Source organism: Engraulis encrasicolus, chromosome 17 (assembly GCF_034702125.1).
Source record: "Engraulis encrasicolus isolate BLACKSEA-1 chromosome 17, IST_EnEncr_1.0, whole genome shotgun sequence".
NCBI classification, from domain to species: Eukaryota; Metazoa; Chordata; class Actinopteri; order Clupeiformes; family Engraulidae; genus Engraulis; species Engraulis encrasicolus.
In genome coordinates, this window is record NC_085873.1 from 9,856,758 (window position 1) to 9,882,898 (window position 26,141).

Sequence of the window (26,141 nt, forward strand, 5' to 3'; positions counted from 1 at the left end):
ATGCCACGTCATACACAACAAGGGGGAGTTGGGGAGGTGGGGGTTGCGAAGAAGCGAGCAGCCAAGAGTTGGAAGCAAAACAGAGAACTTTTAAAAGATGCCAAATTTGAAAGTGATGAATGAGGAGCGAGGAGAGTTGATTATCTTATCTAGAACACCTGAGACAAAAAAGCAGCACCTCTTGACTACCATGGCCTGGCCAGACCTAACGCTAGAACGCTCAATATTTATTATTAAGTTCTGAAATTGAGTTCCTCTTCTCTATTCTTCTTCTCATTTTCTGCCCTTTCCTACACTTTCCCTCCCACCAAAGACCCGTAGCGAGGCAGCCATGACCGTCCTCAGTGGCCACGTGGTGGTGTGCATCTTCGGGGATGTCAAGTCGGCCCTGGTGGGCCTGAGGAACCTGGTGATGCCGCTGCGGGCCAGCAACTTCCACTACCACGAGCTGAAGCCCATAGTGTTCGTGGGCTCTCTGGAGTACCTCAAGAGGGAGTGGGAGACCCTGCACAACTTTCCCAAAGTCTCCATCTTACCCGTGAGTGTCTAGGGACTATGGATATTATTATTACAGCAATGTTACATTACAGTGATAGATAGATAGATAGATAGATAGATAGATAGATAGATAGATAGATAGATAGATAGATAGATAGATAGATAGATAGATAGATAGATAGATAGATAGATAGATAGATAGATAGATAGATAGATAACTTAGGACGGTTAGGACTGTAGGCTAAGGCCTAACCTCATTTCATACTGTTTAAGTAAAAGTGGGGCAGCAAATTCCACTACCATGAAGCTCATTGTCTTCGTTGGTTCCTGTAGTACCTCAAAAGGTAGTGGGAGACATGTCACAAATTCCCCAAAGTCTCCATATTATCTGTGAGTGTACAGTGCACTGACTATTACAGCAGAGGGTCCAGGGTTTATTCGAAGCAGCCAAGACACTGTGCAGATAAGGCAGATGATCAAGGATTTTCTGTTGTTTCTGTAATATGTGCAGTCACACTCAAACTGACATGTTGTTGTAAGAGACCATTTCATTGGTTGCTGAGTGACATCTCTCTCTCTCTCTCTCTCTCTCTCTCTCTCTCTCTCTCTCTCTCTCTCTCTCTCTCTCTCTCTCTCTCTCTCTCTCTCTCTCTCTCTCTCTCTCTCTCTCCACTATTTTTCTTTTTGATGATATGTCCATCTGTCCATCCATTCTCCCCTTGTGCTTCCATGGCGTCATTTCCTGAAGGGCACTCCTCTGAGCCGGGCAGACCTGCGTGCGGTCAACATCAACCTGTGCGACATGTGCGTCATCCTCTCGGCCAATCAGAACAACATTGACGATGCCTCGCTGCAGGACAAGGAGTGCATCCTGGCCTCGCTCAACATCAAGTCCATGCAGTTTGACGACAGCATAGGCCTCTTACAGGCCAACTCACAAGGTGAATTGAAGTGAAAGCCCACCTGGGAAACTCCCATTGTCATTTTGCCACAGCACTCCACAGTACACAGTGCTCACTGCACACAATGAAATTGCATTTATGCCTCACCCTTGCAAGGACGCAGCCCCAAACGATGCACCAAGGGAGACGTGTACACAGTACACATAGCAATGTTTGCTAACTGGGAATGTTATAGTTACGTGTAAGTATTAAGTTATACTTCGAGAGTAGAACCAACACTATCAGTATTAGATTCGTCTCTCTATGTATTGAATTAACACTGAAAACATTTACACTGCAAAATGTCCACTCTTGATATCTGTTTGACAACAGCACAGACCTCCCACAGGCTAACTCACAAGGTAACTATTGCCATAGCAATGTTCGTGTCCACAATGTAGGTCACGCTGATGCCACTACTAACATACTGTCTCCGCGGCACCTGTCTGCACTCGAATGTCATGCTCCTGTTGCTGTAGCGACTGGCTCTACACGCCAGGTCATGCTAGGGTCAGCAATGCAACTGTCAAACACTGTAGGTCAAGCTACCGCTACCGTGATGCCTGTCCAGCATTGTTCTGTACCATAGGTCATGCCAGCGTTGTCAGTGGTATCTGTGCAACAGTCCATTCAGTCCACCGTTGCTGTGGCAACAGTAGGAGCTGATTTTGCACCATGTACCATGACTGCACCATGCATGGTCTTTGCAAAGTACAGCTTAAAACACCTTGGATCATATTTCAACTGTACACTGCCATGTCTGCTTGACTTAGTTCGCAAACAGACCCTTAAATTGATACTGCAAGTTTGATCTCTCTGTTCATGTTATCATATATCGTATAATGTAACTGCAGTAGCAACAAAATGATTGTCATCTGTGGTTTTGTCATTGGAGGTTTTTTGGTGCATGGCGTAGTATCTCTTGTCTGCATGTGTGTCTTAAAGCTCCTCTTTGCTGAGACAGCAATACAGTAACTGACTGTCAAAGCACCATTACTGCATATGAAGTGTGCACACACACATGGTGCCCTGACACAGACAGAGACAGAGACACGCACGCACACGCACACGCACACGCACACGCACGCACACGCACGCACACCTGGCCACTGACAGCTGCGGTAGGGCCCTGGACAAAGTCATCTGAAACCCCTCCCCTCAGTACCTACAATATAATGGGTACCAGATTCTGAGCCCCCCTCTCCCTTGGCAGGCATGGGACAACTGACCCTATTTGCCCCACCATCAGCTTCCCCACGCACACACACAAGAACACACACACACACACACATTGAATTTGGTCTCTTCTCACACTAGATCTTTATCTGTCTGGGTGCTGAGCTGGACAACTTTGTTTGTCTTAAGAACTTTCAAGACCTATATGAATAAAATGCAGTGTAAATTCAACTCTCAGAGAGTTTATTTAACATCTCCTACTGTAGAGTGTACCTTTGGTCTCAGAGTATTCTCTACAGTGTTGAATTAACACTACATGTTTTTACTGCATGCTGTACTTTCTCAGCAGGGCTGCTGACAGCTTTGGCTGGGCATGTGACAGTCATCTGAAAGTCCCCCAACTCACCCAAGACATAGAGTGTAATCAAGAGCTAATTCTAGGGGCCCCTTCTCTTTGGACCAGGGGCAACTGACCCCTTTGTTTGTACCCCTTCCGTCCCTGGTGGCCAATGTGTGAAAGCTGTTTTTTACAAAAAGCAAGCACTGTACATGTGTTTCAATGTTCATGAATGAAAACGGATATCTGATCTGATATGCAATATTTTTAGGTTATGGAAACACTCAGTGAAAAGGTAGCCCAGAGTTGGGTCCCCAATTATATTGTAGGCATTTGAGAGAGGAGGCCTTGTCAAAGCTGTCACATGTATTATTTAAGACACAGCCCCTGTTATAAATTAGCTGTTACCAGAATGGCAATGGCCAAAGTTGTAACATATAAGGCTGTGCTCTGTCATAGGGATGTAGTAATATGGTTTTGTCAGTGGCTATTGCCCTCTTCCACTGGTGGGACAGCATGCGTTAAGGGGCTACTGTGTACGTACAGTAAATGGCCTACTGTACTGTATGTCAATTGTGATTTTGTTTGCGTCTGCAGGCTTCACTCCCCCTGGTATGGACCGCTCGTCACCGGAGAACAGTCCGGTACACGGCCTAGTGAGGCAGGCCTCCGTCACCACTGGGGGCAACATCCCCATCATCACAGAGCTGGGTAGGTCACACATTAAACATACTGCACATGCGGTAGTGTGTCATTTTTGGTAACCCCTTCCTTAACTCTGTGAGTCTGTTAACTAACCTTACCACCCTCCACTCTCACATTTGCATTGGTAGCTAAACTAAGACAGCGCCCATGGTGTGCCTCTGTGTGGAATAGAACTTTTTATTAATCCTGAAGGAAATGAAGCTGTCCGTCAGCTTGCATCAATACAAAAATACACAATAACCTATACACATTATTGCACATTAAACATATATCACGTGCTTTGGTGTGTTATTTTTGGTAACCCCTTCCTTAACTGTGTGTGTGTGTGTGTATTAACCCCTTACCTCCCTCCACTCTCACACTTGCATCGTTAGCTAAGCCCTGCAAGGCACTACCAGTGGTGTCGTTCAGTCCAGACAAAAGCAGTGGCAACAACATCCCAATGATTACTGAGCTGGGTAAGACTACAAGAACGATTCATTTTGCAGTGATGGTTCTGTTGATATCATCTCTCTGATTCTGCTCTGCCTTCCAACTTTTTTTTGGTAACGCTTTGTTTGACGGGACAGATACCATATATAATCACTGTGTCATTTCTGGGTAACAGCAGGGTAACAGATAGAACAGGTAACTCTGTGTTTCCCTATTATCACCCCGAAAATACACAGTAGTTTCATAGTATGTCTTGAGATATGTGTATTACATAGTATTTACTTTGCAATTACTCCCTTTTTAATCCATTAGAAACCATATAACTTCTCTCTATCACCTTGTTGTTACTCAGAATGTTCATACTGTCATTACTGAACCGTAAAAGAAAGTGTTACTGTTTTTTTTTCCCCATTTTTTGGTTCTGTCTCAGAAAGACTTTTTGCAGTCATGGCTCTGTTGCTATCATTTCTCTGCTCCGCTTTGTTTTTTTTCTCCGCACCCCAGCTCCAAATCCTATTTCTGCTTTCCAGTTGTTTTAAGATTGGCCTTTGTGTGTCTGCTTGAGTGGCTTGTTGCTTTTTATTTTATTTTATTCCTCTGTTGTGGGTGGTCATCAATTCTTTATTCCTTCTTTGACTTGAATGGGGGTGGGTGATTGCATGCATTCTGAGGTTTGTCATCCATTAAGCTTCATTTTATTTTTATTACTGTATTGTGTGCTATAATTCAGAAGCTATGCTGCTATGGACATTTCTGGCGCTCGGCGTGAGAAATCAAAACTTTGACAGTTCAGTAGTGCGTGCGTGCGTGTGCGTACCGTAGCCCCTTAATGCACACCGTACCTCCAGTGGCACGCTGTAATAATCATTGAAAAGTTGAGTACCATTCTGGTAACAGCAAATGTATAACTCCGTGTCTTAACGGATTAGTGACCTATATCCATGTTTTTTTCTTTTTTTTATATTACGCTCATTTTTATCTGTGGCATGTTGCATGCCAACCAACCACATCTCTATTGAATTCGCTGTGCTCAGCTCTCGACTCAACTTTTCCTGTGATTTCATCACGCTCTACTGAACTGCTTCTCATCATCACGTTGATGATTCTGCTTCGTGTTATTGTGACAACACTGATGGGGTTTTGTAAGAGGAATATTTCATGCAATCTGACAGAGCCATTTGGATAACACCTCTGCCTCACATATTAACCTCAAGCTGCCTGTAATTAAAATGCATTATGCACGTAGCACGAGTATAAGTGTTGACCCTGTCTTCTTCAGCCATGTTACGTAACGACAGGTACATGGCATTGCCATTAACGCATCACACCCGTCTGCTTTTACAGTGCAACACTTCCATGCTAAGTGCGGAAGTGTACTGTACGTCACCTTGAATAAACCATCACAACCTTGCACAGACACTGCACAGGTCTGACATGACCTATTTATAAACATGGCATGACCCCACCTCACAACCTCACAATGTTGTCAATGCGGTACTTGGTTTTGCATAGCATGAAAGAGCAGTAATGTTCAATAGGTGTGCCATGTTATGTGTCATGTGTCATAATGATCATTGTTAAAGTTTCTGCCCTCCAATGCCCAAGTTGATGACACTGTGTGTGTGTGTGTGTGTGTGTGTGTGTGTGCGTGCGTGCGTGCGCGCGTGTGTGTGCGTGCGTACGTGCGTGCGTGTGTGCATGGGAGTGTGTGTGTGTGTGTGTGTGTGTATGCGTGCGTGCGTGTGTGTGTGTGTGTGTGTGTGATGTGATGTGTATTCTTCCCTCCCTGCAGTCAATGACTCCAATGTTCAGTTCTTGGACCAGGATGATGACGACGACCCAGACACAGAGCTGTACCTCACGCAGCCCTTTGCATGTGGAACGGCCTTCGCAGTCAGCGTGCTTGACTCCCTTATGAGTGCGGTAAGCCCTTTTACTTCATTAGCCAAAGAGGGGCATTGGATGACCTGTATTCAAAAGCTACAATGCGTCGCACCCATTGCTGCAATGCTACGCAACATATTGTCACATACTGCGTTCTAAACAACCTGATTTTACCTGTTCAAAATAGTGCAATTGGATAAAAAACAGGTAATTTCCTATCATTCCACTTACATCACTTCCTGTTTTTGATGAAGTTAAGTTGAAGCTGTGGAGCATTACAGCATGTACGGTACATTTGGCCTAAAACTTTTAACATTACGTGTTCTGCTTTACATCATAGGATTCATTTTATATAAATCAACTAAGAATCCAGGGCAGTGTGACTATGGGTGATATTTATTTCAGGCATAGGCATATTACTATTACCTGCATTTCTCAAAAAGACACACACACGCACGCACGCACACACACACACACACACACACACACACGCGTGCACACGCGTGCGTGCGTGCACGTGCACGTGCACGAACGAGTGCCAAATACAAACACCATAACCACATGCTGCTAGTCACTCCGCTTATTTGACTTAATGCCAAGATGAAGACGGACAACAAACAACAAAAAGACGCAACAGTGACTGTCATGAAGCATTTGGTCTCATTCTCAGTACGGAGTCGGGAGTCACTCATTTGGCACAATGCCACTTTGCCTGTCCCCCTTGTCTCCTCTGAAAGCACAGACCACACACATATGCACGCACACACACATACACACAGGCATGAATCATGCACGTACACACACATATACACACTTGCACCCACACATGCACATGCACATGCACACGCACTCTCACGCGCACACACACACACACACACACACACACACACACACACACACACACACACACACACACACACACACACACACACACACACACACACATACACACACAGACACACTCCTCCTGAGACTGACAGCTTCATCAGTCTTCTTATTTGAGGGGAATTGAGCCACCCTGCACGCACGCACACGCACACACACGCACGCACGCACGCACGCACACACACGCACGCACGCACGCACGCACACACACACACACACACACACACTATAGACAAAGGGCAACATGCATCTAATAGACAGGCCTCAGCACACACACACACACACACACACACACACACACACACACACACACACACACACACACACACACACACACACACACACACACACACACACACACACACACACACACACACACACACACACACAGACAGACAAAAGGGCGAGGCGAGTGGCTAATAGACAAGCCTCATCCATCATGTAGCTCAATGGGGCTGTCAGTGTGATGGGCACGGTGTCACTGTGTATTACAAGACAGGGCCGGGACACTGGGGACTCCCAGACAACAGGCGCAGAAAAACACTTGCGTCATCGACAAAGCATATTACACTGACCCCACCCCATCTCATCCCATCCTATCCCACACCACTAGCCAAGTCAGCATTTTTACATGCTCAAAGACCCACCCAGGGGCAGTCCTAACGCCGGGCTGACCGGGCAATTGCCTTGGGCACCCGAGAGGGGACGTCACCATCGCAAAACTCCATCCCCACAACCTGCCAAAAATCATCATAAACATGTTAAAATAGTTATACATTTTAAAATCGTCATAAACATATTTCTTTCACACCATTACCAAACTTTTGCAATAATAACAAATTATTAGTGTTTTTGTTGTCAGCTATTATAAGTGTTTTTCACCTTTTTTGTTCGTCTTATACAATAAGATCTGTCACATAAGGTAGCCTGAGTTAAGGTGCCAAACTGAAACATGAAAATGACTGAAATTGCACGGCTCAGATAGCTAGTGCAGTTGGACAGTAGCAGCTTGCATGGGCTTATCCTTTTGTTATACAGTGCCTGCACACACACACACAAACACACACACACAGACACACACACACACACACGCACACACACACACACACACACACACACACACACACACACACACACACACACACACACACACACACACACACACACACACACACACACACACACACACACACACACACACACACACACACACACACACACACACACACACACACACACACTGTTATTTAGCTCTCCCCTTCTGTCTCATTTGTCACTTTGTTGTATTATTTATGAGAGACCAAGGGCAGGTTGCGTGTGTGTGAGTCTGTGTGTCTGTGTGTGTGTGTGTGTGTGTGTGTGTGTGTGTGTGTGTGTGTGTGTGTGTGTGTGTGTGTGTGTGTGTGTGTGTGTGTGTGTGTGTGTGTGTGTGTGTGTGTGTGTGTGCGCGCATGCGCGCGTGTGTGTATGCGCGCAAGTATGTACAGTATGTGTGAGTGCCTGTATGTGTGAGTGTGTGTGTGTGTGTGTGTGTGTGTGTGTGTGTGTGTGTGTGTGTGTGTGTGTGTGTGTGTGTGTGTGTGTGTGTGTGTGTGTCTGAATGCATGCGCACTGTATGTGTGTGTCTGAAGGAACGCACACCATCACGTCTGATGGAAGTCCAGTAATTGGACTTCTCTGTCATTTCACCACTGCTTCTAGCCATCATGAAGAGACAGCATGTGGAATGAGGGGCTGGTGTTTGTTTTCTCGTGTGCGTGCATGTACGTGTGTGTGTGTGCGTGCGTGCGCACGCCTGTGTGTACACGCGCACACGTGCACAACAGTACAGAAATATACAGTTGTTGTGTCTGGGGTCTGATCAGTTGCGACATACAGATATTACAGGGTGTTGTTTACAATCCCTGAAGCAGGTGCCTTGCTCAAGGGCACTTCAGCCATAGAGGCAGGAAGTGAATGGTAAGGGTGGGAATAGAACCTGCCACCCTGTGCTGCCCCATCTCATCTTATCTTATACGTACAAACCCAAACTCCGGTGAAGTTGGGACGTTTGGTAAACAGTGAATAAAATCAAAATGCTATCATTTTCAAAACATTCAAACATCAAATTAGAAATGAGTACATATGTCCCCCAAAACAATATTTTTTTTTCGGTTTTAACACTTAATATGTTGTCTTTTCACTATTGTCCATCTAATGAATAGATTGAATGTTTTGAAAATGATAGCATTTTGATTTTATTCACTGTTTACCAAATGTCCCAACTTCACCGGAGTTGGGGTTTGTACATATGTACTGTATTCACAAATGTACTTAAATGACCAGGTCTCGTCTTATCTCTATTCACAGACGTACTTCAACGACAACATCTTGACGCTGATCCGGACCCTGGTGACGGGGGGTGCCACCCCCGAGCTGGAGGGTCTCCTGGCAGAGGAGAACGCGCTGCGGGGCGGCTACAGCACCCCCCAGACCCTGGCCAACCGAGACCGCTGCCGAGTGGCACAGCTGGCGCTCAACGACGGCCCATTCGCCGAGCTGGGGGTGAGGCACTAATGACAGTGTCTGATTGGTCATGTGACGTCACTGTCAAGCGAAGTAGCCAAGGAAATGTAGGGAGTAAAGAACTTGGTGTCTGATTGGTCATGTCATTGTCTTGGTGAAAAGAAGGAAAGTCCACGCACTGTTGCTGCTCCAGATTTATTGTACAAAACTTTCGACCTCACACGTCACTTTTTTCTTCTTTTCTTTGTATTATGTTTTATCCAGTACCTTTTTAATGAAATGTGTGCACATCCTAAACACTACTCATGTCATTCTCATAGCAACTAGCCAGTGCTGTGCTCACATATGCCACCTTTCCACTGCCGGCTTTCAGGTAGACCTACCTCGACACAGCGCGACTTGGCCGCCACTTTTTGTTTTACAATTAAACTGTGCCGTGCTTATTTGAAAAGGGAGTCACGCTGTGTCGAGCTGTAGGCCTTCCAGAAAATGGCAGTGGGAAAGAGGCATTAGGTGTTTAACAGATGACTGAATAGGAGATTTGTCATAATAACTCTGGAAGGGTTTGATAATACAAATTTTGATTCCTCAGCTCACCTAGTCCTGCTATGCTGCAATGTCTTAGCAGCCAATGAAATATTGCCATGTCATCAACATGCTCTTTTGCTCTTGTGTCCCCAGGATGGAGGCTGCTATGGCGATTTATTCTGTAAGGCACTGAAGACCTACAACATGCTGTGCTTTGGCATCTATCGCCTCAGAGACGCACACATAGGCGCACACACCCTGTGCACCAAGCGGTAAGCAAAAATAGCAACAACAAAACAGAACAGTTGTGACAAGATTCAGAACTCACTTAGCCTATATGGTATGTTTTTTTAATCTCCCTCACACCAAAAAAAATATTTTACTTGGCATTGTAAAATAAATTGTATAATGAACACTGGATAATTACACTCAAAATGAGTCATGAAAGGATTATCGACTATCACAATTTCTGAAGTTCTGTCTAAGTGTTATTGAATTGAATCAGGAAAAGACCCATTTGATTAGATTCTGTGATAAACTTTTTGTGTGATCTTATTTCCTTATTGTTCTTACACTCAGTTATTACTTTTCTTTCTCTGTTTTCTCTGCTCTCTCTTTTATTCATGCGAGTTGTTACATTGTTTTATTCTTTTATTCATAAATCTGATCTTTTTATTTCATGTGAGGCACATTGGGCTGTCTGTGTATGAAATGTGCTCTATAAGTTAACATCACCTTACCTTACCTTACATGACATCACAGGTACGTGATCACCAACCCGCAGCACGAGTTCGAGCTGGTCCCCACGGACCTGATCTTCTGCCTGATGCAGTTCGACCACAACGCGGGCCAGTCCCGGAGCAACCTGTCCCACTCCTCGCACTCGCACTCACACACCTCCTCCCACACCTCCAGCAAGAAGAGCTCCTCCGTGCACTCCATCCCGCCCGCCTCCTCCACGGCCATGACCGTCAGCACGCGGCCCGGGCGCAGCAAAGGCCGCGGAGACCCCCGGGACAAGCAGAAGTACGTGCCCCTCTAAGACAAACAAAACAAAGCAAAACAAAACAAAACAAATAGATAAACAATCAGATAAACAGACAAAACAAACAGATAAACTGATAAAATACTGCACGAAGTGCGTCCCACTGCCCTCTGCCTGCCTGCATCCCTACCAACCTGAGGTCTGCTTCCTACCCTCTCCCTCCCTTCTACACCGACCTATGGTACCTTCCCCCCTAGCTACCCTCTACAGTCTGCCATGCAGATGTAGATGTAGTATATGCCCCCGTGATCAGGGCTGGACTGGTAATCTGGCATACGGGGCATTTCCCCGGTGGGACGACAGTCCCCAGAGGCCGATACCAGAGAGAGTAGAGAGAGAGAGGTTCCGTTGGCCCATTGTTTCCGGGTTCTATTATTGCAAGGGTGAAATCCCCCTTTAGGCAGACCTAGGCAGACCTAAGGACTGTTCTATTCAATGCTAGGAGCATTATGACACGCCCCTTTAGGCAGACTGGAACCTGGTCATGTTAGGTGCCCATAGCAACCTATTACATTGGCATATCTCTATATACTTAAAGAATCTCTGCCGATACTGTTGCAGTCGTCAATATAGACAGAGGTTTGATTCAGCCAGTCACAATATACACTGTGGTATGAAAGTGGCCTGTATATGTGTTGGGGGCCAGTCTATGCCCAAAAATGCCCAGGACATTTTTCAGTCCCAGTCCAGCCCTGTCTCTGACACAAATAACAGACAGACAAACAAACAGATAAACTGTGCGTCCCACTGCCCTGCTTTCCTCCATCCCTTCTAAAATGAATCCTGCCTCCTTCTCTCCCTTCTCCAGCCACCTAGTACCTTCCCTCCAATGTACCCTTTCCACTTTGACAGGCAGAAGTATGTGTCCCTCTGACACAATAAACAAACCAACAAAGAAACTAAGACAGACAGACAGACAAATAGACAGACAGACAGACAGACAGCCAGACAGACAGAGAGACAGACAGGCAGACAGACAGGCAGACAGACAGACTGATTTTATAATGCCTACTGTCCTCTGCCTCCATCCCTTCCCTAGCTGAGTCCGAATTACTTTTCTAATCAGAGTTCTAACTCACATCAGACAGACAGACAGACAGGCAGGCAGGCAGGCAGGGAGATATACAAACAGGCGAGGAGACAGACAGTCAGACAGTCACTCAGCCAGACACAGACAGACAGACAAACTGCCATCATAAGCCACATTGTGCTCTGACTCCTTGACCTGCCCTCCCTGACTACTGTTAGCCATCCTTCCCTTCCTCCCTTCTCCAGCCTGTCTTTCCTTCTATCAACTCATTTTTTCTCCTTTGACAACCAAAAGTATGTCCCATTGTGTCCTTACATCCTTGCCTGCCTCCCTTGTCCTACGGACCTTCCATCCCCCCTCCCCCTGAGGCCTTTGCCATTCCACCCTCCTACTCACACACACCACCCCACACCCCTCTGAATACATCGCTAAAACTGCCCACATTTTAGTAGGTGGTGTAAAGCATGCATGTATTGTACGCACTCTATGATCAAGTGTGTGTGTATGCATATGTCTGTGTGTGTGTGTGAGTGTGTTTTTGGTATGGATGTGCAAGGTGTTTGTGTGCTTGCATGTGTGTGCGTGTGAGCACGCGCGAGCGTGGGTGAGCGCGTGTGTTCGCGCGTGTGTGCGTGCGTGTGTGCGTGCATGTGAGCAAGGAATGGAAATGCATGCATGCTGAGGCCTAACTCATGCCATTGGCATGTGCCATTTGCATGCTCTCTGTTGACTGGGAGTAGGCTCACGTGATCATGCAGAGGAAAGCCTGTGACATCAGACGAGTCATTGAAGCCTGGGGAATGTCATCCACGTCATCACATTACTATTTTTATTGCTTAAAGCCTGTTGTTTTTAGGTGTTTTATGTTCATTTTTTGATATTATGTACAAAATGATTTCGCTTTTTGTTTTATTTGATTTTTTTCTGACCAAACATCTTTTTGTTTCCTTGTTTTGTCATGCAAAATTATGTAGCAGAGTGGTTTTTAGCTTCATTAATTAGAGTTGGAAATACTAATTTTAGTTGTTAATCCCGACTACGCCACCAGGGGGACACCCTGGAAAATGAGTTAAGCTCAATAATACTATTAAGGCAACACAGGTTCGGTCACTCTACAGGACAAAGACGTGAGATACAAAAATACAATTTATTTTCTGTACACATAGTTATTCAACATTTAAAACTGTATATTACATATTCATGGTCCATGAGCCTTGGACAGATCACCTTGCCAGGAGTAGCTAGGTGCAATGGGCATACAATTCGTGCACTTTCCAAATGGGAACAAAACAAACAAAATATTAAAACAGCATGCACATTAAGCAGGTCCAAATTGACCACACAATTTGATATAACACAGATCATAACATTAAATAAAAGCAAGTTATGCAAATGTAAGGGTTCTTCACACACAGCATGCAATCAAATGAAACAAACAAAGGAAATGCAGTTCATGTACCCGACCCACACACTGGCCTAAAAGAGGGAAGGTGTAGCGCACCGGCTTATTGACCGTCCATACAATTAGCACTACAAGAGGTCTCGCGCAATGGGCTGACTGCGCGTCGTTGGGGAAAACCAGCGACCGTCACCGTCGCTGGCTTGGATGCACGGAGAATGACGCACACCGGAACAACACAGGTGGACAAGACAGCAACCTGGCAGGGGCACAGCCTATCCAAACAGCCACCTCACCTGTGAAGGTGAGCAAATACCCATTAGGATCTTAACACGGAAACACAGCGACACACAACGTACAGGGACAGAAAACTCTACTATGCACCTACCAGGCGAATGGAATAGAATAGGGCAAAGAGGAGTGTAGCAACCACAATCAACCACGGTCGTCCTTTGGTTACCCCGACCGCTCACACACGCCGTTGCAGGACGGCAGTCAACGATGAGCACGCAACTACAAGAGAACGCAGATTAGCACCAGTATGCCTACACACTGAGCCAACAATCAGGTTACACAATAGAAGCGTTAACTCACCAGTCCAAACATTCATACTTTCATAACGCACTTCAACTCCTCGCGCATCGCGCCACCAAACCAAACAGGCACCCCGGAAGACAGCAATTACGCACCCATGGGACTGGTGACGTTAAATAGGAAGTGGCACAGCCAGATCCACCAATACGAGACGGCTCAGGGGAATAATTTGACGAGACCATTAGGGTTCACCTGCTACATTATACCCCAGCCTTTTGCGTCGTCGCCCCGACGACGAACTTGTCTTTCCAACCACCGGGTATCCTATGCCAACACACACCCGCGCACACACACGCACACAGGCGCGCGCAATCACACATTCATTCCGATCAAATGGGCCAACACAAACACGCACACGCACACGCACGCGCACACACAATGCAAAATGACACAGTCGGGTCTCAAGCCTGACTGAGGTGCACCCCATGCACCTGACCCACGCGCAGAGGACGGCCCCCTGCCCCTTGTTCGAGCTACCGGAGAGGGTTGGGTAGTTGGTACCCGCCGGCCGTCACACTCCCGAGCAAAGTGACCGGGTTCCCGGCACCTCCAACATACGAAGTCGCTCCTTGGCCTTGGTAGGGGCGACTGAAGCGTGTCAACAAGCTGTGACAGCCGGTCAATCTGCGCTTGTCGCTGCTTTAACATATCCAACAGCTCGCCCCACTCCCCGCGTCCTCCCTCCATTACGCGGCTTGACAAAAAAAATAAAACGTGGTCAATCGAACCTACATGCACTGTCTCAAAAACAAAACAAACAAAACAAAAAGCAACACGGGGTTTGTTTAGTCAGGCTGCTGTCTTGTCCACACCACAACCACAGTACAGAAACACAGGTCACCATAAACTCACGTCTTTTCCATGAAAGAATGTACTCCTGCCGTCTACGTCAATTGTAGCAGAGTGGTTTTTAGCTTCATTAATTAGAGTTGGAAATACTAATTTTAGTTGTTAATCCCGACTACGCCACCAGGGGGAACCCTGGAAAATGAGTTAAACTCAATAATACTATCAAGGCAACACAGGTTCGGTCACTCTACAGGACAAAGACGTGAGATACAAAAATACAATTTATTTTCTGTACACATAGTTATTCAACATTTAAAACTGTATATTACATATTCATGGTCCATGAGCCTTGGACAGATCACCTTGCCAGGAGTAGCTAGGTGCAATGGGCATACAATTCGTGCACTTTCCAAATGGGAACAAAACAAACAAAATATTAAAACAGCATGCACATTAAGCAGGTCCAAATTGACCACACAATTTGATATAACACAGATCATAACATTAAATAAAAGCAAGTCATGCAAATGTAAGGGTTCTTCACACACATCATGCAATCAAATGAAACAAACAAAGGAAATGCAGTTCATGTACCCGACCCGCACACTGGCCTAAAAGAGGGAAGGTGTAGCGCACCGGCTTATTGACCGTCCATACAATTAGCACTACAAGATGTATCGCGCAGTGGGCTGACTGCGCGTCGTGGGGGGAAACCAGCGACCGTCACCGTCGCTGGCTTGGATGCACGGAGAATGACGCACACCGGAACAACACAGGTGGACAAGACAGCAACCTGGCAGGGGCGCAGCCTATCCAAACCGCCACCTCACCTGTGAAGGTGAGCAAATACCCATTAGGATCTTAACACGGAAACACAGCGACACTCAACGTACAGGGACAGAAAACTCTACTATGCACCTACCAGGCGAATGGAATAGAATAGGGCAAAGAGGAGTGTAGCAACCACAATCAACCACGGTCGTCCTTTGGTTACCCCGACCGCTCACACACGCCGTTGCAGGACGGCAGTCAACGATGAGCACGCAACTACAAGAGAACGCAGATTAGCACCAGTATGCCTACACACTGAGCCAACAATCAGGTTACACAATAGAAGCGTTAACTCACCAGTCCAAACATTCATACTTTCATAACGCACTTCAACTCCTCGCGCATCGCGCCACCAAACCAAACAGGCACCCCGGAAGACAGCAATTACGCACCCATGGGACTGGTGACGTTAAATAGGAAGTGGCACAGCCAGATCCACCAATACGAGACGGCTCAGGGGAATAATTTGACGAGACCATTAGGGTTCACCTGCTACAATTATATTACATTTTTTGACACAGACCAGCTCATTCTGTATTAATTAATATCATTGCCTGTAGATTTAATTTGTAACATCATTATTATTTTGTTCATTTTTTGCACTTATTTTGCACTAATTGTTGCTTGTCTTAAGTACAGTGTCATTACCTTCTGCAGTACTGTTGGGGTGCTGTTAAGCATTGTGAGATGCCTTTGTGTTTACAATTAGTTTCCACAAATAGTCTCCACCAAAGACTCTTGAGCGCTACATGCAAGATACTGTAGATTACTTGTCAATTCATAATGAGGAAGGATAGTGTAGATACAGTAGAATACTAGGTTTAACCTTCTATCATGGCCAGCCAGCTATGTTTGTGCTTGTTTTAATGGCACCTGCAGGATTATTTGCAGACTGCCTTGTCGCGATTGATTGATTTTCACTCAAACAGTGTGGTACCCCTAAGTAACGATGGCTGCAATCAGGTTAAGTCCATTCTTTCCAATAGACAGGTTACCAGACTATCTCACCTTTGAGATACGTAGGAAAGGTGTGGTTTACAATCGGCCACAGCCATTTATTGGGCGTTACGAATGTATCATCTGGCAAATCGTGTCAATTGTGAATTGTTCATTGAATTGTCCATTGAAACAAACTGCAAGCTTACGTTTGTCAAGCCTCTCCACTCACATACCGTAGGGCAGCTGCAATGCTGTCTTTCAGACTGGAACGATTGTTCAAAAGCAGCATGGGATTTCCCTGGCTAATAGAAAAGGGTAGCCAACACAAAATCTAGTGTTCTATATCTATGAGTTGCTACCGTGGCAAACATATAGCACTATGAGTTGCTACCATGGCAAATATGTAGCGCTATATTAAATTACTTTTATCAACAGAATGGAAATGTTGGCCCTGCTTGGCATTCAGGTTTTTATTTCAGGGCATAGTAAATATCCAAGGGTAACTGAGTCTTCGATCATCTCTATCTTGCTCCATTTTATAAATTTGGTTTTAAGTCTTGAGCTAAGCATGACCAGTATTCAGAAAGCACATCCATAGTCTCAAGTGTCAATCAATCACTACACTACAACATGTCTTAAATGCCTTCAATCATTCAGCTCTATCTTAACGAGAATAAGAGAATAGAAAACACGGAAATGTTTGTCTTTTTTACTTATTTTGCGAACCATTTGAATGAAATGGCTATCCACGTAAAGCAGTTGCCTGGAATGAGGAGCTCAGTTCAATCAAGGCGGTGAATTTGTTAACACATATCAGTGCATGAAAAACTTGATTGAGTTCTGCTCTGGAACTTGATATACCGTAGGTTGCACCCCTTCAATGCATGTTGTTTTTTCATTATTGTTTTGTTTTTCAATATTTTTGGTTTTGGTTTTGTCTTTTTTGCATGAGCTGTCCTCGAAAATACTGAAATTGTGCGACTGATTTATTTTTGTTTAATTAAATGACAGGTATGTATTCATATCTCTGACAGTTGCTGAACAGTATGGAGGGAAGTCTATGGTTAGTATGTGGTTCTCTCTGATGTACCTCTCTATCCCTTCTCAAGTAGCTCTTCCTGGACTTCTGATTTCACTTCCCTGTCCTGCCTTTGGTCTCTCATTTCAGTATTTTTTTTTTTTTTTAAGGCAACCCTGTAGATTTTCTTACAGCTATGCCATCCAAAGCAAGATCTGCATGGTATTCCAATTAACAAAATTAATGGGCTTATAGAATTTCATAGACATTAGAAAGAATGTTTGGACTTTTTTTTAATTCTGGGATGTGTTTCATTGCTCTTTTTTTGTTCTCCCTTTCCTATCTCTCTATATATATTCATGTACATACAAACACTTCACACGAGTGTGAAAAAAACACAAGCAGTGTGAATAAGCACAATCCTTAAGGGACAACAAAAAAATAAAGGTTATTTGTTTGTATGAAAAGCATGAGGACTTCTGTTGACTGTTGATTTCCTGTGCAAAGCTTTAAGTCCCCAGTTTGCGGGTTTCATATCAACAAACAAGTGTGTGTTTTCGGTTACGCTTTATTTGGCGCTGGCATCATAGATATGACAAAACAGTGTCATAATTGTGTCAAGAGTCATGGTCTATATGTGAACATGATGCCAATGTCATAAAAAAGGAAAAATAATTTCATAAAAAGTTGAAATTGTTAGGGCTGTCTTTACAATAACCAAATGTCACTTAATGACAAAATAATAAAATATTTGACATTGACATAATGTTTATGACATGCGCATGACTGTGTTACCACACTGTTATGTTATACGTAGGATTCCGGCGTCAAGTTAAGCGTTACCATGTATTCTGCTCCAGTATGCTGCACTTGTATTTAATCATCCTGGGTCTGCAGAGGTCCCCAAAATAGAATTATAAATTATTTACACTTCCAAATAGTATGGATGATAAAATTCAGACGCTAGAATAATGTTTGTTTTCTCTTAATTACACTTCTCTGCATTGAAAAGTTCTTTGAAGTTTGGGGGGTGACAATTTTGAATAGTCATACCCACTCACATAGATTACTTTGTTTTTCTCTGAAGTGCTACAAGGACAAGTAGAAGGGTCCAAGGTATGGCGATCCAACGGTCTGGTTTGTGCATGAGTCTACATTTACCATAAACCCCCCCTTTCATAACCTGATTTCTGCTGTGTCTGACTGGAAAGGTGTATAGCGTAGTGCGTGTAGAGTGGACGGCCAAAAGCAGGGTTGCTGACAGCTTTTCACACTCCTGGGACAAAATCATCTGAAAGGGCCCCAATGTCAATATACACAATATAATGGCAAACCAATTCGGGGTCCCCTAAGTCCTTGGGCCTGGACCAACTGACCTGTTTACCCCTCCCTGTCAGCGTCCCTGCCAAAAGTCTTGTCTATGACTTACCGTTTGCTTTCCTCAATGGGGAAAGCAAAGTTTTTTCCCCTTCATGTTCTTTGCTTTGCAGGGAAGCATCCTGCTGTAGCATCGCATGTGGTTTCAAATGCAGACAGAATTATTCAATGTGTGACCAGATAAACACAATTTTACAGGTTTCCCCATTTTGAAGTGAACAGAATTTCATCCCAAGCATGAACCCACAAAGGGTTCATGTAGCCTTTTGCAATCTCAGCACTTGCATGGTAGTGTACGATTGTAAAGGGTCTTCCCCCCCATCTCTCCCTTCTCTCTCGCTCTCTCTCTCCCTTCTCTCTCTCTCTCTCTCTCCCTTCTCTCTCTCTCTCTCTCTCTCTCTCTCTCTCTCTCTCTCTCTCTCTCTCTCTCTCTCTCCCTTCTCTCTCTCTCTCTCTCTCTCTCTCTCTCTCTCTCTCTCTGCCTGGCATGTGTAGAGGCATTAAGGCATTGCTCAAGCTTGGAAGATGATGTGAGCAATATATCGTTTTCCTAATGATCCATGCAGCTGATTTGTTTGTTGATTTCTGATGTGGAAAACAAATGCTCATACACACACACACTCACATGCACACACATGCACGCCCACACGCACACAGAACAATAATACAATCATACATATTCTGACAATACATAACGATCACAGATAAAACACGGACCACATTACGACAATACATTTGTACACTCACTCTAAACCTTATTGACCTAAAAGTATTACTTGTTATATTGTAGTTATCCTATTTTTTGGAAGTAAACATATGCATTGGCATGCATCGTCTATGCATTGCATAAACCTAAACATTGTCATAGCTCACATGCTTCACATACAGTACACTACTGTATATAATACCCATAATCATGCAATTTAGTTTGCAAAATGCACAACCTGTTACTGTGATTTGGAACTGACGTGGATATTTCCTCCCCCCTTTTGTTTTCTTTTGTTTCGTTCTCGTCCTTCTTTATGTTGTTGGTTTTGTTGTTTGTTTGTTGTTTCCTCTGTTGTCGTACGACCGTTTCCACAGAAAAGACATGGTTTACAGATGAGCCCGAGAATGCCTTCCCCCGCAACATTCAGATCAAACCCATGAACCTGCATCACGCCGCCAGCCAATCAGCCAATCACTACAAGGCTACCACCAACGCCATACCCACCATCCGCGAAGTGGAGGACGAATGCTGAACGCAGCAGAACTATGACCCCACACACACACCACACTGTCAAAGGCTGAACTCAGTGCCCTATGACTACACACAAATGCGTATGCACGCGCACGCACGCACACACGCACACACGCACACACACACACACACACACACACACACACACACACACACACACACACACACACTCACACACACACACACACACACACACACACACACACACACACACACACACACACACACACACACACACACACACACACACACACACACACACGTCTGGATGATCACACACACCACAATACAGCTTCCAACGTTGTGTTAATTTTATGACTATGATTACATGTACAGTATACGTTATTAACAGGCTTTTTATAGGCATAAATCACACATAAATCACACAAACCACTGCATTTGATATGCATCATATGCGCACAGTATTGTATACCGTATGAGTCTAGACAATCATATTGAGGTGTAGTCAGTCACATGATGAGACATTTCGCCACCAACCTTAAGCACGCAGGATTAAGTATATTTCTTTAGACACCTTGGGGCTATTCCATGAACATGGTTAAGTGATAAACCTTACTAACTTAACCTACAGGAAGTAGTAAACCTGTTAATTTTTGAAAAAATGAGGACTTAAAGATTTTCTGTTTGATTTACCACTACTTCAAGATTTTGGTTGACCTGGTTTACTACTGAGCAAGTTTCTTGGAATACTCCCTGAGTCCTAGTGGCCATGTTCTTGTTTTAGGAAAGTGGCAGCCATTTTGTATGTTGGGTCGAGAGGGGAATGATATGATGACCTTGCTTGTCAAATGGTTTAGTCAGAGAGGAAGAAGGGGAGTCAAGACACGACCGAAACAATGGCTGGTTATTGGGCATTTTATTTCAATAAGATGGTGGCCATTTTAGTTAGTGTGTGGGGTGAAAGGGACCACTGAAATGCCCATGATTCAATTGAAGCAAAGCTGGAAAAAACGGCCACTAGTTTCCATAGGAAAAAGTGGTATAAAAGTTGATGCCTATGCCACCGGATGCTAATCGTTTTGCTTCAAATACATTGAATCGAGGGTGCCTGACGTCACATGAAAAAGGCTAGCTGACCATTTTCTTTGAGTAAGATGGCGATCACTTTAGTTTTGTGAGTTTCAAGAAGCCACTGGAATGCTCACGGTTCAAAGTGGCATAGCCGTGCAAGACTCCATTCCTTGAAAGCATTGTCGTTAATCACCTAGCAACTTATTTGGTTGGCAATGGGAAATTACTTTGCAGCCAAGTAAATTGCTAATTTTGGTCGGGAACATGCTTGCTGTGAGTCTAAAACTATTCATGCAACCGCATGCGACCGAGTGTACTTTCCATGATACTGGAGGTATCATCTAGAGCAGTGTTTCCCAACCAGGGGTACGTGTACCACTAGGGGTACGCGAGCATACTGCAGGGGGTAATTGAGAAAAGATAATTTTAACAAATGCATGGAGCAAAGTTACACTGGAATAGAAAAAGCGATGTAAAATATGAGTTAGGGGGTACTCATGGTACAACGAAAAGGCTTGGGGGGTACATGAGACAAAAAAGGTTGGGAATCACTGATCTAGGGGATAGATAGCCAACAGGGCTCTCATAAATGTTTTCCACCATTGTTTGACTCAACATGAACTCAACATGAACATTTGGAAGATCGCCCCTCACGGTTTTGTCAATATTGCAACGTATGCACGTGTCTGTGTACACTGTGACTGGTGCTCTACCAAGTGCAAAATTGACATAAAATTAGCATGGCAAGGCATTCATGGACAAAAATTACACATGCACACATGGCAGTGACTACCATTGAGGACATATAGGTCATATCCTCAGTATTTAAAAAATTTTTTTTTTAGAAATGTCAAATTTATCTAAATCGATCTATGATCAACAATGATATATTCAGTCTGTATACTCCACCCCCATTTATCCTCAAGACAGTGAGTAATGAAAACGAACCTGAGAGGTTGGCTGAAGAGTTTGAAGCATTGTTAATGTACAGTATGCAGTACAGCTCACAGTATTTGATCTCGATATTTAAAAATGTCTCGTTACGGCTCTCCATGCACATGTATCCTGCAGCAAGCATGTCCCCGGCCATAATTAGCAATGATGTTGTCGAGAAAAGCACTCTTGGATGGGATTCACTGCCATTTAACGAAATAGGAGAATCAGGCACAAACTTCACAGCAGATGGTTGTAAAGCTTAATTGTTTGTCTGTCTGGTTCTCGCCCTGTTCTGTTTTGCTCAGCTCTTGCATGTTATGTGCCTTAGCCGTTCTCTGTAATATCCTGTGCTACATGTACAACACTTATGTTTACCAAGAATCCAGGCTAGGTGTTGTTTTCGACTCTGTGATGCACATCTAATCCATCCATTATAAGTCGACACACTTTGTAAGGTCACCACCACAGAGGTAGCTAGTTGACTTAAGATTTGCTGAAGGAATTTTCTTATAGGACTTTATCTGAACTGAATGTTGTTGTAAAATCATCCCACACTTGAGTCAAATTAACATCAAAACGGTGTTATTGCGCAAACAAATCCCTTGTTATGGTTGAGCTAGTAGACAGGCAACAAAAAACCACTGTGATTCGTCAGATAAAGGTAAAAACAAAAAAAAGATTGGCAATTTTGCTAAGAATTTCGGTGTCACGTATCGCGTGAAGCGGGCCTACTCAGGAGACTTCTTGGTTGACCATGCTGCCTGGCATCGGATTGGCATAATATGGGGGCATGAAAAATGCTTGGGTGTTCCTCAAAGTCAATTCGATATCAAACGAATCTCCAAGAAGGTCAACAGACTTAAGTCACATTCAAACAAAATGGTAACAGGCTTCAGACCGATGGTCTAAATTACATAGTGTTGTAGTATACGTAGAGTCACATGTGGGTGACTAAGTCTAGCAAAGCTCAATCATAACACCGTGGATTTGGCACAAATAATCATAACTGGGGAAATGTGTCACATATCACTTTGTCGTTTTGTTATTTTGTTGTTTGTTGTTCTCTATTTATTGAATTGCCATTTGTCTAACATAATTTATTCATGTTGTATTTTATTTTGTTTTAATCCAAGGAGGACACACAGCGCTCCACAACATTTTGCCTTTAATATGTTTGGGAATAATGCAGCTTGCCTTACACACCATTTTTTGCAAAAAAAGGGAGGATAAAATGATACTATGTACATGTGTTCATTTGTACATAATTATAGTTCATTTAGTATGTTATATATAACGACTGACACTGGAATCTTTCACAGGAGGTGATTTTCCAGTCTTGCATCTGAATGTAATCATTAATATTGCTGTCATAATGTATTACTCTGTAGGGAAGCCTGTAATAGCATTAAGTTTGACATAAGGCCTCCCCGATAGGGTCAAAGGTCAAAGAGCGATTGCAAAGCACCATGGGAGTGTGAGTTCTTTCTGTTAACTGATGTATGGACACAAGGAAGAACAATAATACAAGTGCATTCAACTGTTTACATTCCATTATGTCGTAGAGTAGATGCCTGGACTTTGTGAAAGCAATACTTTGTTTGTCTTCACAAATGTTGTTGGTTGATGCTGGGAGTGTAGGGAGTGTGTCTTTTGTAGGGAGTGTGTTTTTTTGCATTTCAATTTACACAGAACTCACCAGTACAAATGGTGCAGGCCCTGACACAAATATCTGTCATATACAGTAGCTTCGAGTTAATTCATTTTGATATTGTCTTTACACCAAGAGCGCATTGCCGCATTGAGATCCAATGGTTATGATGTTGGTCCACCAAGTCACAAACTTCCCCCACACAGTTACAAGGTATTTACTGTAATGAATATTAATAATAATATCATTATTATTATTATCATACAGTGGCTTCTGTTGTTTATATGAGTACTAGGTTCAGTCCTTCTTGGTTATGGAGCCACAGCGATAATTACTCGCATTGGTCAGTGTGTGTGTGTGTGTGTGTGTGTGTGTGTGTGTGTGTGTGTGTGTGTGTGTGTGTGTGTGTGTGTGTGTGTGTGTGTGTGTGTGTGTGTGTGTCTGTCTGTCTGTCTGTCTGTCTGTCTGTCTGTCTGTCTGTCTGTCTGTCTGTCTGTCTGTGTGCAAGTTTGTGTGCGTATGTGGTGTAGTGTAATATAGTGTAGTGTAGTGTGTGTGTGTGTGTTGTGCTGACACTGGGAACACCCAAGCCCGTGTTTCCCTATGCCCCAGTGCCAGCCAGGTGCCAGGCAGCATTCCTCTATAGCAACAGAGGGTATTCCGAAGGCCCGCTTGAGCGAAAAGTGACACCTAGAGCAGAAAATGACAAACATTTTTGAACTGATTGCATTGCATCTCGTTGATTTAGTTAATTTTTAAATTGGAATTGGAATTGGTTTGAACTGGCAAGTTTATGGCTTTAATTGAGAATGACTGAACCACTATTCAGAAAACAAACTTTACTTATTGAAATATTTTATTTATTACTGTCTTGAACAAGGAAAAACTGGCCTATTCTTAAGATGATGGTTTTTGCTTTGCTGTTTCTTTCTTTCTTGTTTTTTTTAATGTTCTGCTATGTGAATGTTATTCGATGTCCCCGAAATTCATACTCAAGTTTTGGTCATTTCTAGTTTATATCAATGCTCCACATCAATGCTCCACATTATTATCAAGTCTTAACCACCATTTGGCTACCTACAGTACCATACACTTTTCAAAGGCTTAACTAAAATCACTCTGTAAGCTGCTTGTGTGTGTATGCGTGTGTAACTGTACGTGTGTGTATTTGTTTGTGTGTGAGAATATTTATAGGGGACGAACAGGAGTTGTTGTGAATGACGAGTGATGATACTTGATGGATTTGACATTTTTTTGACATATCATTTCAAAGACGTTTAGTGGTTTTATCAGTTTCAAGTTTATTATCTTGTACAAAAAGGGTTTGTAAATAACTTGTACATGATTTTCATTTTATATTTTTCGCACAATAAAGATGGATGTACTTGTGCTGCATTCCTGTTTTTCTCACACTGGTTACTTGCTGCTCCACACTATTCAATTTTCGAATATTCAATATACATTCAAATGTAGAAGAGTCAAAAATGTTAAATATCAGCCTGTACACTCATAAAAATGCAGACCCCTCATCATTTTTTTGCATGGTGCTCTCTTACTTTGTTAAGTGACATTAAAGATTAGAGCAAAGTTTCATTACATTTCTAAATTTGCAAATATGAATGGATTGTCTATCGTTTACAACGCGAAAGACGTGTCAGAAAGACCCACACTGTTGCCAGGGAGAATAATATTCAAATATTATTCAAACATTCAAATAGTGGCCATCGATTTTTAAAATACTGTGTTTTTTTTTTTTTTAAATCCCGTCTCTACTTCACTACACACTGCAATCCCAACAATCAAATATTGAAGAAACAACTATTTCAAGAGCAATCATAGATTGCAACTTGGCCCCCTGGCCGATGCTAGATGCACTTGATCTGTGTTTGCTGCTACTCGAAGGCGACTGTAAACACTGCGGGCAGACACACAAACAGACAAACAGGGTCATTGCAATATCTGACCCAGACAGGTAATTCACTCGTGGTGCCATTCTAGTTTGTATTGTCTTGCATACTATATACGTACAGTATTTGAACAAATTCACTTTTAAAGCAAAGAAAATGCATGTCACATAACGGATGGGACTAGGCTCAACAGCACCAACCCTCTTTTCAATTTCCAGACTCCTTCAGAAAAGATCTTAACAAATAACTAAGTAAAAATCTCGGTGCCTTGTCAATACTAATCTTCACAGAAACCTGTGGGGAGGAGCAGAGCGGGTTTCAACACGCACATACACACACACACACACACACACACACACACACACACACACACACACACACACACACACACACACACACACACACACACACACACACACACACACACACACAGACTAACATCAATAAAACAGCCACTAGTTCTAT

The 26,141-nt window shown here is 43.7% G+C and overlaps 1 protein-coding gene and 2 long non-coding RNA genes across 5 annotated transcripts in view; 1 reads left to right on the plus strand and 2 right to left on the minus strand.

Moving 5' to 3' along the window:
- The window catches only part of LOC134467790 (calcium-activated potassium channel subunit alpha-1a-like), a 189,927-nt gene extending 168,396 nt beyond the window's left edge, over positions 1-21,531 (plus strand). Inside the window, exons 23-32 of one of the 3 annotated variants that reach the window (XM_063221724.1) lie at positions 314-538; positions 1,247-1,439; positions 3,550-3,663; positions 4,032-4,115; positions 5,882-6,012; positions 9,208-9,402; positions 10,045-10,163; positions 10,654-10,917; positions 18,624-18,652; positions 19,997-21,531. In XM_063221724.1, the coding sequence (XP_063077794.1) occupies positions 314-538; positions 1,247-1,439; positions 3,550-3,663; positions 4,032-4,115; positions 5,882-6,012; positions 9,208-9,402; positions 10,045-10,163; positions 10,654-10,917; positions 18,624-18,652; positions 19,997-20,154 (1,512 nt within the window). In that variant the 3' untranslated portion in view covers positions 20,155-21,531. Of the gene's footprint in view, positions 1-313; positions 539-1,246; positions 1,440-3,549; positions 3,664-4,031; positions 4,116-5,881; positions 6,013-9,207; positions 9,403-10,044; positions 10,164-10,653; positions 10,918-12,706; positions 12,931-18,623; positions 18,653-19,996 lie in introns of those variants that run through there. The other 2 variants (XM_063221726.1, XM_063221725.1) reach the window with 2 other exon arrangements.
- LOC134467797 (uncharacterized) lies at positions 13,521-14,124 on the minus strand. Its single transcript, XR_010038653.1, has 3 exons — positions 13,960-14,124; positions 13,754-13,878; positions 13,521-13,661 (listed from the first exon to the last, which is right to left on the minus strand). It is a non-coding gene; the product is annotated as an uncharacterized LOC134467797 (long non-coding RNA).
- LOC134467796 (uncharacterized) lies at positions 15,386-16,025 on the minus strand. The gene is made up of 3 exons (XR_010038652.1): positions 15,877-16,025; positions 15,671-15,795; positions 15,386-15,578 (listed from the first exon to the last, which is right to left on the minus strand). It is a non-coding gene; the product is annotated as an uncharacterized LOC134467796 (long non-coding RNA).
- Positions 21,532-26,141: the final 4,610 nt, after the last annotated feature.